The 17,954-nt window shown below is 33.6% G+C and overlaps 1 protein-coding gene across 2 annotated transcripts in view; it reads left to right on the top strand.

Moving 5' to 3' along the window:
• Positions 1–17,590, top strand: part of GPM6A (glycoprotein M6A) — a 314,459-nt gene extending 296,869 nt beyond the window's left edge. For both annotated transcript variants that reach the window (XM_079141042.1, XM_079141041.1), the window contains exons 4-7: positions 3,101–3,254; positions 11,673–11,749; positions 12,263–12,328; positions 15,495–17,590. In XM_079141042.1, the coding sequence (XP_078997168.1) occupies positions 3,101–3,254; positions 11,673–11,749; positions 12,263–12,328; positions 15,495–15,647 (450 nt within the window). In that variant the 3' untranslated portion in view covers positions 15,648–17,590. The remainder of the gene's footprint in view (positions 1–3,100; positions 3,255–11,672; positions 11,750–12,262; positions 12,329–15,494) is intronic.
• Positions 17,591–17,954: the final 364 nt, after the last annotated feature.

Raw genomic sequence — 17,954 nt, 5'->3', positions numbered from 1 at the left:
ACCTATTATTGAATCCTAAATCCTGAGTGAACAGCACTTTCTGAAGAAGCTATTGAAAAATCCCTCAGGGCAGAAAGAAAGGAAAACAAGATAGAAAGGCTGTGGCCCAAAGCATGCTAATTATTCTTCCCTGGACTTCAGAGATGCTTTTACTCATCCAAAGCCATGCCTTTCTGGATGCCATACCCTACTCATTGTTCTTCAGACTATGCATTAGCCTTGAGATCTACAGATGCAGAAACTGAATATGTTAATAAAAAAGGGTCTTTTTAAAATTTCTTTTCTTTTTCTTTCTTCTTTTTTTTTTTTTTTTTTTTTTTTTTTTTTTTTTTAACTAAAGAAGTTCTGCTAAATATTTGGGACACTTTCCAAGAATTTCTGGAGCCTTTTGTCTTGAGAGAAAGCTCACTTTAAATAACTTTGCCAGACCCAAGAGCTTCTCATTCATTTAGTTTCTCCCAACACAAAATGAGATCTAATTCCCTTTTTCTTTGTGGTCTTATTCAGACAAAGCATAGTAGTAATAATCAGAATAATATTATGAGCAATAAAAACAGCTACTACTTTGTCACAACTACTTATGTACCAGGTTCCATGCTAAATACATTCCATGATTATTTCAGTTTAGCTTTACTGGACCGTATGAGATTAATTTAGAGCTCTTTCTTTTACACAAAGGCAAAATCAGAGGCAAAAAGAACAGCCTAGACTCAGGCCGCTAGAAAACCTGCATCTTTAATGAATATGCTGTAAGATCACTTTTATCATGAAATAATTGTGACATTTTTGTTAGGAACACTATGTCCCTAACATAATACACAGTGTGTACTAAATAAACAAATAAGTAAATTTTATTTCTTACATATTGGAACCAAATGAAAAGTGACTTGTGCCATTGTATCCAGTTTATTAGTGTTAAAGGTGGAAGATATATTATTCCGTTTCTCTGGTGGAGATTGGCACAGTTTTTACCACACACAGTCAAGTGTGCTTTGAGACCTGATGTGTCTACATTGCTACATGGAATATTTCTGTTCTTTTGATCAGTAAAATAAGAACTAAGTGTTATTAATATACATGTCCCAATCTTGTCATAAATCTTTATGTATATTAACCTCCATTAAGTATTCATTAGGAAGATTAATTGATTCTAAAAGTGATATAAATTTTAATAATTCTATTTAAAGAACAAATCATTTTAAGGACATGTGCTGCCATTCACTCACTGATTTAAATAATTTCATGTTCAAGTTTTATTTCCCAGTATTTTTAGACCAGGCTTTGTTTCATTTTGAATGTACGAAATTTGAATATAATGCCAAATCACAGTTTTAAAGACATTTTGGGGACAGATATTGGCTCATCAGAGTCTCCCTACAACCATTACCACTTTGTCATAGAGAACAACTGAAAGTCAGATTTTAGATAATATAAAACCTAATTATTAGAAAGCACGTGTTTAATTACATTCTGAGTTTCTGAAGTACTGTGACATTTGGCAACTTATAGAAGGATTTGATTTCAAGTCTCATTAGCTGTACATCTTGCCTCTCTTCATGCTGGTTACATTAATTTCCTACTGTCATTAACCCCGATACTATACTAGGTTAATCACAATAAGACTTTAATATAGATGAATAAGCTCAATCATGATGCTGACACCAATTTTACTATTTTTCTAAACTGCTATCTTTAGTATATATTATGTGTTACTACATAAATTTGGCTCACTTGATGTTTTACTTAAATCATAGGGTAAAGGGATAAAGCCTGGATATAACTGATCACCAGAGGAATTAATAGAGTCGAATAAGAGATTTAGTTTCACCAAAAATATTTACTATATGTTGGTTGTGTTGCCATTTAAAAATATGATTACTTGAGGTGCTCCACTTAATCCAGAAATCACTATGCTTTTTTTGAGTTTTCTATAAAAGTATGTTTCTGAAATTCAGAAGAAATAAATACTTATAGAAACTTAACTTTTGATAACCAAGATTTAATTATAGATATTGTCATTTTTCATTCATCCACTGATCCATTCTGACATCTATCATTCTATCATCTATTACTCATCCACTAATAAATGCATCTATATACATATTTATCTAACATCTATACCTCTATATCTAGCATCTATGTTTGAAATAAAAAAATTGTTTATGCTGAAACCAAGTCTCTCATTGAATTCTATTTAGGATACAACTCCTTTAAATAAACATTTTAAACATTAAAGTATTTCCAATAAATTAAAAATCTTTATTTTCAAAGGTAAAATAATATTTTAGTGGTTTTCAATAGTAAAAGTAAAATTAACATGTGTCAATAAGATTTAAAGTTCAGAAAAATCATTACACAGAAAGTGGTGTAGTATACACCAGTGTTATTATATGATTTGAGAATTGCCATGCTTAAAATGGTAATGATAGAATGATTATGTAGTTTAGATACTTATTACATGAAGTGGTGCCAGTTTAGTTGTAATATAAATTTATCAACAATATTTTAACTCATTTGGATTTTTTTACAGCAAAATTCCCCATTTTGTAAAATCCTAACTTGACCTGCTGAAATTTTCTAAACTTAAAAACCAAATTATAATGGGAGTAGAAAGGATAGTAAAGTGAAACAGACATTATTACCTCATGTACATATATGACTGAATGACTGATGTGATCCTACAATATGTACAATCAGAAAAATGAGAAATTATACTTCATTTATTGAAAAGCAGAAATGCATTCTACTGTCATTATAGCTAATTAGAACAAATAAAAAATTTTAAAATAATAATAATAAAAACAAATTGCAGAGAGATTTTTAAAATAACTTTATAAATGAAACAGGCATTGAAATGCAGATGGATTATTCTTTGCACATCAGAATCTCTGCCAAGGTAAGATATTCTCATAGGATTATTCAGATAACTCGTTTTATTTGCCATTTCTTAACTTCTGGTGCTATAGCTCCTAGGAGCGCTGTGATAATCATCTATGCACTGTAACACCAAAAGCCTTATGTGTTGAGCTTGGAGGACTGGAAACAAAATTCTTTTCTGGTAGACTATGTATTTTCTGTCTATTTTTTTTCTCTCTTGCAGTTTATCATGTTGACATATCTTTTCATGTTGGCCTGGCTGGGAGTCACAGCATTCACCTCACTACCAGTTTATATGTACTTCAACCTGTGGACCATCTGCCGAAACACCACATTAGTGGAAGGAGCGAATCTCTGCTTGGACCTTCGTCAGTTTGGTAGGTAGTTTCAGGATCACTGACTATAAAACATCCCCTTGTATGGTTTTACTTAAAGACTGCCTTTTGACAATATTGTAAATCCTGTTGGAGTCATCATTGCTTCTACCAAAGACATGTTTATCCAACTACTCACTTCTAAGATGTTCCTTTTTAGATTAAAAAAAAAAAAAAAAAAAAAAAAAAAAAACTAGAAATTCAAGGACTAATTGTAAGGGGAAAAAATGCAGCTCAACTTGGGACCCGTGGCGGTAGCCACTGCTGCGCAATCCTGCTGAACTGCCACTCGCTCACTTGTCTCAGTTGCGGTTGGCCAATAGCTCCCAGGAAAAAATGCTCCGCAGACACGAGGTCTCATGCAAGAGACTTTATTTATGTGGACAATTGGCACGTCTGCTCAGGGTGAAAAGAAGGGGCAAAAGAGAAAGATGGCGTGTGGCTTCTCCCAGATATTGGAATCTTGCAGGCTGGAAGGAACCAATAGCGGAGGAGAATTCTTGCAAGCTGAGTGATGAACCAATAGCATATTAGGACGTAATGTGGGAAGCAGGAAAATGGCAGCAGCTTAAGCCGGAAATTCCTGTAATGTAAGAGGTGGGCAGAGTGCAGATTGACAGGTGGTGGGGAGGTCAGAAATTCCACTAACGGGAGAGGCGGGCGGCTTTATACATTACACTAATGAACATTGGTCTCACAAAATATACCATGCATGTATATTTGGATGGACTGTCAGATTGCAATTCCTAGTATGGACAGGTTAAAATTGTGGTTTCCCTTTCCTTATTTCTGTGTTCTTTTTCAACCTTAACCTGATGTCTGCATTCTACTGTCATTCATCCATGATAAACTGCACAAATTATGAAGTTTTTGTTCCCTTCTGAATTGGAAGGGGGAAGCTTAGAATTTAAAGATAAAGAAGTCAGAGAATGCTGAATAGTTCAGTCATCCTCCTTGGTCAGTTTTGTTTGGGACCCTAAACATTACTCATGTATACATGTGGTTACCACACATACAATCTATTCCAATTACTTCCTACGTGTTAAACTGTTTCAGTCTCACAAATCTATATGGTGGGAAATACTGTTACCATCTTTCATAGATGACAAAGCTGAGGCACAGTGAGGCAAAATACCTGTCAATGGTTAAATAGAGAGTAGCTGTTAGAATGAGGATTCAAATCCAAGCAGCTCATCTTCAGTGTTCTTACTCTTAAGTGAACTGCCTCTCATATTGAAAAAAATATATGAACTAGAAGTGTGGAAAGTTAGAAATCTAATCTCGGCTAATTCATTTGAGATTCTATTTCGTCATTTGTAAAAAATATATATATATATATGGAATCTATAAAGTTGACAAAAGATACGCAGATCCATATTTGCAATTGGATTTGTTTTTTCACTGAATGCGTATTAAAAGCCAATCTGTTAACATCTGGGAACACTCTAAATGTTTTTCTCTAATGAAGCTTCAGATAAATAGCAGATACATTTCAGATACTTGAATTTCAGATAAATAGCAGCGACATTTCACTAGGAAGTGTCTGTCTGAAAGCCTTGTGCTTCTATGAGTATGCTATAGACAGATGATGAGAGGACAAGAGCTCTTCTCTAGCCAGCTGTGTTCCAAAGCAGTGGCCCACAAATAATCCTGTCAGATGAAGTCCTCAGGCCCCGGTAGTTGGATCCAAATGAAAATCAGCGTAATGTACTCTACCCATGAAGTTCTTGGTGAGGAGGAGCATGGACCCTGCTTCCTTCCACTGGGACATGTTACTCTTGGGATCCAGAGCTTTATAAACATGGGAAAAGGAAACCTCGGTGATTGCCACTGGAGGTCACTGTGGACCAGCTACTTTAAAAAACTGACTCTGGCTTCATTCTCCCCTCTCCTTTGCTGTCCTTTGGTTCTGATGATCCTTACAGTTAAACTGGAAAAGATGTGATCAGCCTCTCAGCCTGTCCTGACAGATAAAGTAAGGACACAAGTTGAACCTGAATTTCAGTTTATCAAGCAACTTTTTTAAAGCACTAATATATTCCAAAATATTTTTGGAGATGTAGATATACTGAAATCCTTTGTTCTTTGAAATCTAAAGTCAGCTGAGGCACAATGAAGTTATTTTACTGTTAATCTTATTCTGAGAGCCTCAGTTTCTTTTATGAAAGTGTCACCACTGGAATGAGAAGGCTGGGTTGTTTTTCATGTGAACATCTGTATCTCAGGAATACATGATAGGTTAGCATGCTTCCAATTAGAAGCATTTCATTTCTCATGGTGTGGTAAATGAAAATAGGTGAGGTAGGTGATTATAAGCTCTTTTGTCTGATCAAACCTTATTTTAGAATGGCAATATTGGAAAACTCTAGCAAAATGATTTTGAAATGTCCTCAATTTTTTTTTTTTTTTTCTAAAGGAAAGGGAAAATAATCCTCTGGAAAAGATAAGTAGATCCTTTTTTAAATATATATCAACTAGTTTTATTTTTGTTTTCGAAACACTTCTGTTAATGTGTAATGTATTCACATGCTTATGATATCCAAATTAACTTAATATTACTTAGTATATTGAGACTTACACTTCTGTCTGTCTAACATGAAGCATAGAATAAATGTCCTAGACTCATAGATTTTTATAAATAGACTTCTTAACAATACAGTTATCTAAAAGAAATGAAGTTCTAAAAGGCGAAATCGTTTATAGTGACCTAGCATGCAATGGAAATGGATGGAACGGTGAGTGTCCTGAATCTCAGTCCAGTTGTATTCTGGACAATTTTTAGGAAAGGAGTTGTTTTCAACATAAATGTTAAGTAAACCAGTATTGTGTTCAGTAGACGGAATAATGGCTCCTCAAAGACCAAAGATGTACACATCCTATTTCCTGAAACCTATGAAAATGTGAGTTTACATATCAAAAGGTAATCAAAATTTCAAACGGAATTAATGTTGCTAGTCAGGTGACCTTAAACTGAAGAGATTATTATCCGGAGTTAGCCAGGAGGGCCTAATGTAATCACAAGGGTCCTTAAAAGTGGGGGAGAGAGTCGGAAGAGAAGAGGCAGAGAGAAATGAACCACAGGGGCAGGGGGCGGGAAGACCTGGAAAACACAGCGTTGTTGGCTTTAAAGATGGAGAGAAGGGACCAAAAACCAAGAAAAGTGAATGGCCTGTGGAAACTAGAAAAGGAAGGTAAATTGCTTCTTTAGAGCCTCTGGAAGAAATGAGGCCCTGATAAGTCCTTCATTTTAGATTTATTGTCTTCTAGGACTGTAAGAGAATAAATTCATGTGGCCTTAAGTCTCTAAATTCATGCTTATCAGTTACAGCAGTAAATTTTCCAAATTTGTTATTTTACAGTTTTCATGATCTTATGTGTTTACATTATCATGATCCAGTTCCTCTTCTGTCAAAGCTAGTGACATCACATCTCCTTGATGATCCTAGAGCCTGCATTCCCCTCCACATTGTAAGCTGATGTATTAACATGTTCTGGGGAGTAGGACGTGAACATCTTGGAGGGGGCTATTTTCTGCCTACCACAGTTCACTCTCTGGACACCAAAGATTCACCCCAAGGTCAAAAAGATCTAACATCAATTTAAAGTCAAAAAAACTATTCCAGTTTCCTCAGTTCATCTTTTTGTTTGCCTCTAAAAACAAGTGTGCCATAGTAAATGTAAAGCATAAATATATGGGTTAAAATTGTTCTTTGTAACCTACCAGTGTTTACAACATAGTTAACAAGATTTATCCAAATGTAACTTTTCTCATGTGTATGTGAAAGAAAGAGAATGCACTTTCCAGATATAATGCAGCTTTTAAAGTTTTGTATTCACCCCTTACTATAAAATCTGTCGTACAGTATTTGTTTTCCCTCCAAATATGTCACCAAAAAAGAATCTTCTGAAAGTATATATACAACTGTAATATTATCATGTGGCATCAGAAAAGAGCTCACGCTTCAGAAATTGTATTGTGACTAATACAAAACTTTCTAATATGAATCCAAAAATTAATTGAATATGTAAAAATATATTTTAAAGTAATTATCCCTGTGTTGCAAAATTGCCGTATTAGCATCAAAGATATCTTTTATCTTAGAGGAGCCCCAAAATCTTAAAGATGGGTAATGAAACCATCTAGTCCGTAGGACCAACTGCTGAGGCAGGAGAATCACCTGAGCCCAGAAACTGGAGACCAACCTAGAAAAAATATCAAGACCACACTTGAAAAAACAAACAAAAAGAAAAAGTACATAATAGGAATTTTCACTATGTAGTAACTGTTCTTCTTAATCAGTAGAGATATGCATCTCTACTATTTGCATGCATGTAATAAACATAAGAAATTCAAACAGACCTCATAAAAAGCAAAGGCATTATTTGATATAGTTTTAAAAAGTTTGAATATACTTTATTGTATTAAGATTTGCTGTATTTTGAAATGCGACATTAGATTATTTTACTTGCATTTTTTAACACTTCAACACTTCTGATTTTCATTATTCTCCAACTATAAATACTATGATTTAATTTAGTGGCTTGAATGTATTAGCTATTGATCCTAGTTTATCTCACACAATGTTAAGACTCATGCCCATAAGATCATCTAGATCTAATATTTAAAACTGTACTTCATTAAATACTGAAGATTTGATGAAACTACCTCAGCATCAGCCATAGAAAGTGATCCAAAGTAGGTGGACCTCCTTTTAGATGTTAAGCCAGTACCACCTCTTTTCTAGTGCATCTTCCCATGTTAGCCAGATAGATTGTTTCTAGTCTGATTACCCTATAGCCCTGCTCAATGAGATTTCACTTAATTATTCACGCTTTTGTCTATAGTCTTTTATGAGTAATTATTATGATTCAGCAGGCTCACTTTTGGAAGAAAAAATCTCCAAGACATAAAAGTATGGCAGATATGCAGCTATGACTTAGAAATATTACATTGCTTGTTGCAGGTATAACATAGAACAAGATGAGATTATAAATAATCAGCAGTTTTGACCTCAAGCCACTCCATTCAAAAGGATATTTTATGTCTTCATGGAAGCTTGATACATATGGTTTTAATAGGAAATCTTTTGCATGTTTACCTATGTGTCACTGCTAATTACAGTCACTTCTGCTTCATAATTCAATAATTTATTTGGTAAAATCTTGGCTATATTCTACTTATTCAGGCTATTCCTCTGTGTAATTCTCACTGTCAACTCATCTAACTCTCTCTGCAGTGAGTTCTTGCTGCACTTTGTTCCCTGCCCTTTATCCTAAAGGCTTTTTTGAAAACTGGAAATGTCAATCTGTATAGTTTAGCAAAAAAAACTTTTCTGAAGCTAGTAAATATACAGATATATACAATATGTAGAAAATTTTGTATGAATTTGAGTTAATTTACTTAATTTTTAGTTAGAACAGCTTGGTCATTCATAGATACACAAGAATCAAAATAATCAGGTTTTCAGATTTGCATTATAGCTTAATTACACATGCTCATTTGTATTGCTTCATATTATGCATAAGCTGTTCATAAATTATAATCAATTCAGAACATATATATCTGTAGTATATGGTATACATATCATGAAATCCTCTCCCCCACACAAATGCATATGGCATCAGGAGTTCTAAGTGAGAAATTGGGTAAAAATATTTAAAAGAATTCCAAAACCAAAAAACCAAAGGCCGAATGTTTTCTCTGATATGCAGAAGCTAATTCACAATAAGTGGGGAGATAGGGAAGAATAGAGTTACATTATATTAGGTAGAAAGGAGTGAAGGGAGGGGTTAGAGTATGGGGGAAGGAATGATAGTAGAGTGAAATAGATATTATTACCTCATGTACATATATGACTGCATGACTGATGTGATCCTACAATATGTATAATCAGAAAAATGAGAGATTATACTCTATTTATGTATGATCTATCAAAATGTACATATGCATTCTTCTGTTATGTACAACTAATTAGAACAAATAAAATTTAAAAATTTTTAAAAAAGAATCTCAGAAGAATACTTCATTAAGTAGTCATTTAAAGCACAGAAGGACTTAGCCATGGAGAATATTCTTACCAGAGAGATGATCTGGTAAAAAGTTTGCAAGGCAGTACTAGTACTGTGCCTGGCATCTTCAGGAAACAACAGGGAGTCCAGTGTGGCTGAAACAGAATCAGAGAACAGGGGAGAGTAGGTTGAGATGACATTCAGAGTTCATAGAACATAAAATCATGAGTGTATTACAGGACATTATAAGTTGCAACTTTTACTTTCAGGGAAGTAGAGAGTCATTGGGAGATTTTTGGCAGGAGAGGAGATAACCTGATTTACGGAAGGATCATTCTAGCTGCTGGGTGGAGAAAAACTGTAGCAAGGGCAGAAGCTTGGACGCCATTTAGCAAACTATTGTAGGATTCCCGTTACAAGATATTGGTGGCTTACATCAGGAGAGTAGTCAAGAATGTGGTGTGCAGTGATCTGATTCTGGATGAATTTGGAAGGTAGGGATGAAAGTATATCCTAATAGGTTGCATGTTGAGTTTGAGAGAAAAACAGAATTCAAGGAGGAATTCCTTTTTAGACTGTGCAATTGGGAAGATTGATTTACCAGCAGAGAGACGGAAAAGGCTTTGAAAAAGTTTGCTTGGCAATGAATGGGGCAAGCAAAGGAGAAGTTCAAGTCTGAAGGTGTCAATCGTTAGATGTTTATTAGAAATTCAAATAGAGTTGTCAAGTAAGAAATTAGATATATGAATACTGATTTCTGGGGAGAGATATGGGTTGGCTAAAACTATTTAGGAGTCGTTAGTATTCGAATCTCTTAGGCTCGATGAGATCAAAGAGGTAGAAAGATGGATAAGGATTAAACACTTCAACCTAAGAGATCATAGAGAACACAAGGAATCAAACAGGAAACTGAGAAGGAGCCAGTGAAATTAGAAAGAGAAACAGAAGACTAGATCAATAGAACCCAAATGAAGAGAGCACGAAATAAGAAGGTGATCAACTGTCTTCAATACTGAAAATTGTGAGAAAACAAGATACGAAAATTAATCATTGGGGATTGTTAGTGAACTCCAGAAAAATTGCTCTGAAAGGATGGGGCAAAATCTGACTTGAGAGGATGTAAATGGAAAGGGAAGAAAGGAAATGCTTAGGGAGCACAAGCAACACTTCCTAAGAGTTCTGTTGTGAATGTGAATGGAGAAATGAAGGCCATGTATGCATGGCATACCTATTTTGCATGAATGATGATATCTGGAATGGAACAATATGGAAATGGATAGCAGCCTTGACCAGCAAGCTTTCTAAATTATGGTGGTTCGTGATGCAAACTCATAGGGGAGTACTGTACATATTTTTTTTTTTTCTCTTAGACCTATCTCAGTATAAAGGAAAGATTGCACAGATGGATCTCTGCATTGGTTATACTGAAAGTAGAATCTTTTATTTTTTTACACTGATATAGAGTCTATAAACTATTGGCAATGCATAAATCAATAACAGCAGTTCTGAAAGAGAGACAGAGTTGATAATACACCTAAAAGCTAAGAATGTGTAAATGGATATACATACTAACACTAAATAAAGAGTAGCACATGCTTAAAGATTAGATATTAGGATTCCCAGAACTTATGGGTTATTTTTTCTTTTGAGCATTTCTGTGTTTAGCATTTCAATAGTTCTCAAAGCAAAATTAAAATCCATTGTAAGGTGAACTTGGCTACTTTTGTCTTCTAAAATGAGTTCTAGAGCTATAACAGATAGCCGCCTGTGGGTTTATTTTAAAAACACGATACTGTAGAATGAACATCCATAAATTTCCACTTAACAGCTCTGAACAGCTGTCTAGAAACACATATGTTTGTCAGTTCCTGGGTGATTCTGATGTAGTTGGTTCATGAGCCAATTCAGTAATGGTCAATATGAGTGAAATGGCAGCTTTTATTTTCTATTTGCTAATAGCAGTTTTTTCAGCATTGGAGGAAGAAACAGTACCCCTTTGGGCAATATGCCTTTAGAGACTAACAGAAGCATTTTAGCAGCTGAACAAATCTGAATTCAGGCTTCAGCACTGTCTAGGGCATAGTTACCAAAACAATTGTGTTGCCTTCACCATTACATTAATGGGTGAAACCAATGAACTAGCTATAATTGAATCTGATAATTCTGGCAGGTAGTTTCAGTTGACTTTAGATTGAAAATGTTTTAAATTGCTTGAGGATGAGACAGTTTTGCCTCTTGTATTCTATGAACAATTTTTTATCCACAATGAAAGCCCAACCCAGAAAGAATTTTTCATTATAACCTAACACAACCTGAAATGGAATTTGCTGAGATTTGATCAGCTGTAAGGTTTTCTGTCTGGGATCTTAAAAACGTTTACAATGCTAACCTGTGATTTTCTACTTGTTGCAGGGATTGTGACAATTGGAGAGGAAAAGAAAATTTGCACTGTCTCTGAGAATTTCTTAAGGATGTGTGAATCTACTGAGGTGACTGTTTTAACAATCTATTTCCATCAGAATTTTAGAATTCATTCTGGTATTTGAAGAATGGAATTAAATCTACACTGAATTTTTCATTCTGTTTTTTCAGTGATAATTTTCCTTGCACTGGTGTTATGCAGGGGGAATAGAGAATAAATATGAATGACCTGCAGTACATATTTCAGTAAAAATCACAATATTTCAGATGTTCTAGAAACTCAATTTAATAAAGGCTGAAAAAATTACAGAGATAGCATAGCTTTATATTGTTAAACATTACAGAAAACAATCATCATCAATCACCATTTCACCTTTATAATGAAATTATATTAAAGTGATGCAGTTGTAAGGACAATAATTTGCAGGACAAAAGATATTATAATAATGTTTTAGTGCTCTAGCACATGATGTACCAAAATTTCTCTTTTGTTAAGATGTACTGTACTGTTCCTAAGACAGTCGCAGTCCTGATTTCTCTTCTGTGTGTAATTCTGACTTGCTTTATGGGCTTTGTTGCAGCTGAACATGACCTTTCACTTGTTTATCGTGGCACTTGCTGGAGCTGGGGCAGCAGTTATTGCTATGGTAAGACCTCAAACCTTAATGCTTTCTTTGCAATTTAAATTACTCAGCTATCTGCTTATAGAAATGATAATTTATCTTCTATCTGATGTCCATATTAAATACAATTACTTTGTCACCCAAAAAAGAACTGGGGGCAACAATGGACAAATAAACAAGTGAAAAACAAGGCTTAATCAAAGTAAATATTTTCCTTGCCATATTAATAATATTTGATAAAAAGTATAAGGTTAAAAGGCACTCAATGTTGATAACATTAACAAAATAATTCATTAGGGTTATAAATTTTGATTACTATTTACATAAAAATCATTTTATAGCATATATGTATCAGTTTATTTTGAGTTATGTAACCAATTCCTTATCTATATTATTTTTTCCTTTTAATTAAGAATATTAAAAACAATATTGAGTCACATATGGAAAATGAATGAATTTATCTTAAGATAAGCCTCAGTAGTTTTAAGTCACATGCTCTATACTTTTCATCAGAAATATTAGCCACAAGTTCTTAAGTTCCTCTCTCAACCTATCAGGCTTTTACTGAGTTTTGGGGACCTACTATGTACCAGATCCTTATCTCTTCCTTTATAACTTATCATGATTTCCAGTGAGCTCACTGGAATGCCAAATACCACAAAGTTCAAGAACTCTGAGCATCAGTAACTGTTTTGCAGCCAAGAATTTCAGTACTTACTTTTGTATACTGGAAGGTAAACAGTACAGAACTCTTGAAGGTTGCCAATAATCTTTAAATGTATTAGGGAAAGGAATACTGTAAAAAAATATTTTCATCTCTTGTCAAAGATTTAAAGTAGAAATGATGAGACAATATTAATGAGCTAATGAGTGATACCAGATCAGTTACAAATACTTTTGAATTAAATCAAGATTTTTATTGCAAAATATTTTCCAAATATATTTTTAAACTTTCTATGATACTGCTAAGGAGAACTTTCAGATATTTTTCTAACTTAAACATCACTCAGCATTTTAAGTATAGTGTCTATAAACCTCTATACCGGAATTCTATTTCAAATGTGAGATGCTTAGTATGATCATGTTGGCTAATTGATTGGAGGAATCAAAGTAGAACAATAAGCAAAGGTTTTTATATTCTTAACTTAAACTCAATGCCAAAATATGTTCTAGAGAAGCATCAACATATTTTGGTCATTGATGTACCAAACACTCATGGTCCCATGAGGTCCCTTGTGGCCTGACTATGAGATGAAAGGAAACAGATGTAAATTGTAATTACACACACATTCCCATACAGTTGATAAATTTTAGTAACATGTGTATGTACAACCAATATTTCTACTATTACTAATATTCTTGAAAACTTAATCTGTTGGAGGCATTTAAATGTCTTATGTACATGAGTACATTCTGTAGTCATAATATCACAACTATCATTGACCTCAGGATGGTCTCATTCAGTGCTCACCATAAAGCTACAATTGTTATCTCCATAAGGTAGAGGAGAAAATTAGTTGAGTTTTACTCTATCAAAATATTTAAAGCATCATCTGTAACTTAAAGTTATAAGATTGTATTTTAAAACTAGCTAGTGATCTCCATTATTTTGTAGAGACACTAGAAATTCTTATATGCTAACAAAGTTTGTTACCTTAGCATTACTTTGGGTAATGACTGTACACCTAATGAAGGACAACAAGGCTAACAGCTTGTGTTCCCCATTAAGCCAGATGAAAGCTCTGTAAGACCAACTAGAACTCATTATTACTGGGAAAGACCCTGAATTTCTTTTCAGTATTCCACTCATTTATATTTAATAATAATTTGGGGACCATGATTTCTCAGACAATAACAGAAATATCTAAAATATATCCACTTATCTTGCAAACGTTTTTAGTACCCACTGCTTATTAAGTGCTGTCCATAACACTTGAGATTTTAACAACCAATGGACACATAAATTTGAGTATCTTATTTGATCCACATATGTGAGTATATATAGAGATGAAGCTTTCACTAATTTCATAAATGCCAAAATGTACAAGAATAACTCACAATTCCTGCTTTCAAGTGGCTTACAGTTTCCATTAAACCAAATGAGAAAATAGAGCATTCTATTTTGAGAAAATAGAACATTCTGAAAATAACTTAGAGTGGCATGATCATTTTCTATATCCTTATGTCAAAAATGTAATATCTATTGATTATCTGAATGTGCTATAATATTCACTATTTAAAATTTACTTTATGTTCTTTATGTACCTCTGTTCTTTTTCTAGAACCAGTTAGCCTCCTATCTTTCAATTTACTCTTGACTAGTTCTCAAAATATTTAGTGTTCTTTTATCTAAACACTGGATAAAAACTCTGCCTACCCTTTAAAATTCAGAGAAAAGAGATTACTGACAACCTAGCTCCTCTTCCCTATTCATCCTTCAAAATCTTTTGTGTGGAAAACTGTTTTCTCTCTCTTCTAAGAAACAGGAGGAAAAAAAAGAAAAACAAATAAGTGATCTCACTGCTGAGTCGATTCAAGTCGAATCATGAGCTTCATTATTTGAATAACTTCATTACTCAAGACAAATCAGGAGTTTTTTAACCATGATACATTTTTTTTGGTTATTGTAGATGTATATATATATATAAAATACATGTGACACAATTATTTGTCTTATAGTTTGTAATGTCATCTGAAAGAAACTGTAAAATTCATTACATAGAAAATAAACGTGGTAATTAAATTCACAGTTTATTTTTGAGTTTTCATGATCCCGGTTTGTATTACATAGTAAGGCAATATATACTCCTGTTAATTCAAGTCACTTGTATATAAAATGTACATGAGAATATTTGTTTATGGATTATGAAGCATAAGTACATGAACACGAAATGTATATATAGACTTATGTTTTGAATCAATGAGGGCAGATTGGACAGGAAACATACAGATGAAAATGAGTCTTGCATTACTTCACAGTTGAAAAAGACGAGCTTCTGAAAGAATAAGTGTTAGGAATATGGTATAGTTGGAGGAGAGAGGAATATATTTTATTTATACAGTTCCTAATACCACACGAATTTTGGTTCCATGTTATATGTGAACATTCACTATATAATTTGAATATTTCTTTCCTGATAGCATGAAGACGATGAACAGACCAGTATAAATTATTTTTGTCTTTGCCTAGGTTCACTACCTTATGGTTCTGTCTGCCAACTGGGCCTATGTGAAAGATGCTTGCCGGATGCAGAAGTATGAGGACATCAAGTCGAAGGAGGAGCAGGAGCTTCATGACATCCATTCTACTCGCTCCAAAGAGCGGCTCAATGCATACACATAAATTTTTCTGTTCTTTCTACCATTTGAATGCATTGGTGTTGAATTAAGGGCCATCCAACCATCCAACCTTTGAAAAACAAAATGATAGTGCTTCTCATCAATGATATGTAGGGTGACTTGCGAATCACCTAAATGCAATTCTTTGTTGTTTAGCACTTAATTTCCTAATTTGTTAAATTGGTAGAATCAAATCTCTTCTACAAGCTCCTATCCAGTCTTCTTTTGAAATTTCTCACTCATTTGATAATTCTGTACGATCAAAAAATACTAACATTGTCAATGCAAAGATTTGTTTTATTTTTAACCACTTCCCATGTGTTATACATAACACTTTTGCATTATTTCTTATGTTTTGAGAAGAAAATAGCTTTTTATACTTTTTAGTTTTGATTTCGGTAACTAGTTTAACTACAGGTAACCTTCAAAGGGACCATTGTACATTATGAACAATAGGCAGAGATGACATCATGATGACTCTTCTTGAAATATGGAAATCTTGTCTGGAGATCAGTGGCCACATTATTATAGGCCCTGGTTAACGTTTTCAACAATCTAAGGTGCAATTTCTAAATTTCTAAGAGTAGGTTAAAAAAAGTGCTTCTTATCTTTGTTAACATTGTAATTTTTCTTGATGTACTTCCAAGGTATTTCTCTCTGATTACTCCTATTTATGTTGTGAGCATGTAGAAACAGTGATGCTAATGCATGGCTAGTTGCCTTTTTAAGATTGTGACACCAGGCTTACCTTTTAAAGTTTAGTGTAGAGACAATTTTAATGGAAATAACTACTGTGGACTATTGGAGAATGATATCTTTGTGATTTACGCTGTGGCTGGATTGGAACTTTTAATATGCTAATGTGGAAAATTAATTACCTTTATGAAGGTGGACTATTAAAAATAAGCACACTAACCCCTCCAAACTTGTTATACCTACTTTAACAGTTTTAATGGATTGCACCTCTGTAAACTATTCCTCAAATGTGTGTGATATATTTGAAAAGGCTTCCATTAATATAATAGCTTTGCTTGCAGCCTTCCAATCTACGTTGGCTTACCTGTAGTGTTTTCTCAAGTGTGGTCAGAGGCCACTATAGAATGTATTGTTTGGAAGTGTAGTGATACATTTGTGTTTTTCTTTCAAGCAAGTCATTTTAACCGAATGTTCATTCATATTCATTTATAAGAAGTACCTGTATCAAAGGAATTTTAAAGAAAAAAGCAATCAGTATTACTGGACCAAATTTGGTGTTTGTTTTAACCTTGACTCTCTTCTTTTGATTATTTCTAATGCTACAAGAATGCTGTAAAGTGTCTTTTAAAATGATGTAGCCTGACAAGACATTTTTGTCAGTGTATAAAACTAGGTAGTATTGTGCACTGATTTGACCATTGTGAAATCCTTTCTCAGTGTAAGTGCATTTCTAATAAAATTTATTGAGTGAAACGATCTTTGTACAACTACTAGTCATGCATCATCAGTAATTTTACAAGTTCTTGTAGTAGGTAGGGGGGTATTACTAGGGTTATCTGTGGCATGATTAAGCATTCTGTAGAATTAATTAATTTGGGGTTCGTTTTGCTTTTTTTTACACTTAGCTTATCTTACTGGTTCAACATTTTTCTGATATATGCAGTATTAAAGATATTCAGCAAAAGTATTAATGGGCTTCTTTAAATTCTATATTATAGTGTTTCAGTTCTGTGTCTTTACAGTTTGTGATGATTTTAAAAACTGTCCTTTAAATTTATGTAACGATGTTGACACTTTTGGCTTTTATTTCTGGTATTAGAGTTTGTATTTTCACAGAGTGCTTTGTAGCAGGCATTACAATTAATCTGTTTTGTACATAAATGTGCCAACAGCTTGATGGTGGCGTTTTTGAAATGTAGAACAAAGTGCTTGCAAAATGTAATAAATACACTTGTGTACTTTGTGTACTTATTCTTAGTTTCTGCAGTGTTCTTTTTGTTTTGTTTTGTTGATCCCTCCTTATGTGTGTGCATTCCTTTCAAATGCAATAGAGATCATCTCTTTAAGATTCTTATTTTGTTTGAAGGGGATGTAATATTTCAAAATTCAGTGAAAATTCTGTGTGTGGACATTTATGCAGGAATTTGAGCAAGTCAGGGAGAGGGTGAAGGAATAAAGACTTTGGGGGTCATTTCATTTAAAAAATAGTATTTCCCAATGTGTTAAATTTTCTTGCCTGATTTCTATTGTTCTCTGCTTTTTTTAGTGCTTCACAATCTCAGATAAAAAAAAAGGCTAATGCAATTCAGAAAGAAAAATTATTTCTTGGTTCGCT

The sequence above is a fragment of the Sciurus vulgaris genome (assembly GCF_902686455.1).
Source record: "Sciurus vulgaris genome assembly, chromosome: 5".
In the NCBI taxonomy this organism is placed as follows: domain Eukaryota; kingdom Metazoa; phylum Chordata; class Mammalia; order Rodentia; family Sciuridae; genus Sciurus; species Sciurus vulgaris.
This window is presented reverse-complemented; position numbering and strand designations above follow the sequence as displayed.